General features: G+C 63.2%; 1 protein-coding gene across 1 annotated transcript in view; it reads left to right on the forward strand.

The window, feature by feature from the left end:
• H696_00954 (hypothetical protein) overlaps positions 1-1,289 on the forward strand; it is a 3,947-nt gene continuing 2,658 nt past the window's right edge. The window contains exons 1-2 of the mRNA XM_009494843.1: positions 1-176; positions 286-377. Of these exons, the coding sequence (XP_009493118.1) occupies positions 34-176; positions 286-377 (235 nt within the window). The 5' untranslated portion in view covers positions 1-33. The remainder of the gene's footprint in view (positions 177-285; positions 378-1,289) is intronic.

The raw sequence follows: 1,289 nt of genomic DNA on the forward strand, positions 1-1,289 counted from the left end.
CCCCCCCCCCCCCCCCCCTTTCCTCAGGCCGCTATGACGGACCTCCCAAAGGACTACTTCAAGCCGACGGCAATCATGGGCAAGTCGCCTTCCGAGGATGTTAAGTCCCCGGCCAAGCCCTCGGGTGCCTTGTTGAGTGGTGGCTCCGTGGAGGATCTCCCCTCAGTCATTCATGGGTGCGTCATTGCCGCCATCTCCCGCCGCCACTTTGTGTCCGCCCCACTGTGTGTGTGTGTGTGTGGTTCCGACTGCTTCCTCTGACCACATGTCATTCCCCCGGTGCAGCTTTGTAACCGAGGTCAAGGAATGTGGCAGTGTTCACATCTATCGGCTTCCGTCGACTTTCTTGCGCTTTGCCGCCAGCTCCTTCTTCCCCAGTGCGTGGCACATCGCGTCGTTCTCGGGCATGCTGATGATTTGCCCGGTCTTGGTCTTTGTCCCGTTCTTTCTCCCCTCATACTTACCGCCACATGTTTGCCCCCTCCCCCCCCCCTCCTCCCTCCCACCCTCCCCTCCTGCCCTCCCCGGCCAGACGGGGTTGCTCGATGCCCGGGCTATGCTCTCCACCTACGGCGTTCCGCCATGGCCGGGCGATCAACCGCCGTGGCCTGCCCGGGAGTCCTCTGCATGCGCGAGTGCGAGTGCATGCGTGGAGGTGTGCCACAGACTCGTTGAGGGTTGTTGATGCTCAGGGGGCCGTCACTTGTCCCCCGGCAGGCCAGATCTTCGGCGCGGATTCGCGCCCAGAAAAGGGCGGCCTCCCCCCCCCCCTCCCCCCCACCCGCGCACTCTTGGGATCCAGAGCGCATTCCACAGAGCCGAGGAAGCCTTGGATGGCTACGTCCCTCGGCATCTGCCAAGGTTATCCACCCTCGCGCCGCCTTTGCCACAATTGGGACAGAGTTGTGTCCTAATTCCGACTGGTGGCAGCCACTAAGCCCTGGGCATACACGGGGGAGAAGATCCCGACTTCTGCGGCCGGGCTTCTTCCTTCCGAAGACGCGCCTGAAGAGCTGGCAGCCTTGGCCGATCCCGCCCTCGCCCCGGGATCTAGCATCCATCTTCTTCACCGGCCCTCATCTTGTTCCTTTCCTCCCCCAGTCCCCTTTCCTTCTAGCCCCCCGAGCTGCCCTCCCTTTGGCTTTCAGGCGTTTCGCCCCCCCCCCCCCTCCACGCGCTCTCTCTCCCTCTCCTCCCGTTCTTCGGTCTTTCTTTTTTTTTTCCGCCCCCCACCCTCAGCTCCCCTTGTTGTGGCCCACTGGAGGTGTCGATTTGTTCCCCCTCCCCCC

The sequence above is a fragment of the Fonticula alba genome (genome assembly GCF_000388065.1).
Source record: "Fonticula alba strain ATCC 38817 unplaced genomic scaffold supercont2.1, whole genome shotgun sequence".
Classification (NCBI taxonomy): Eukaryota; order Rotosphaerida; family Fonticulaceae; genus Fonticula; species Fonticula alba.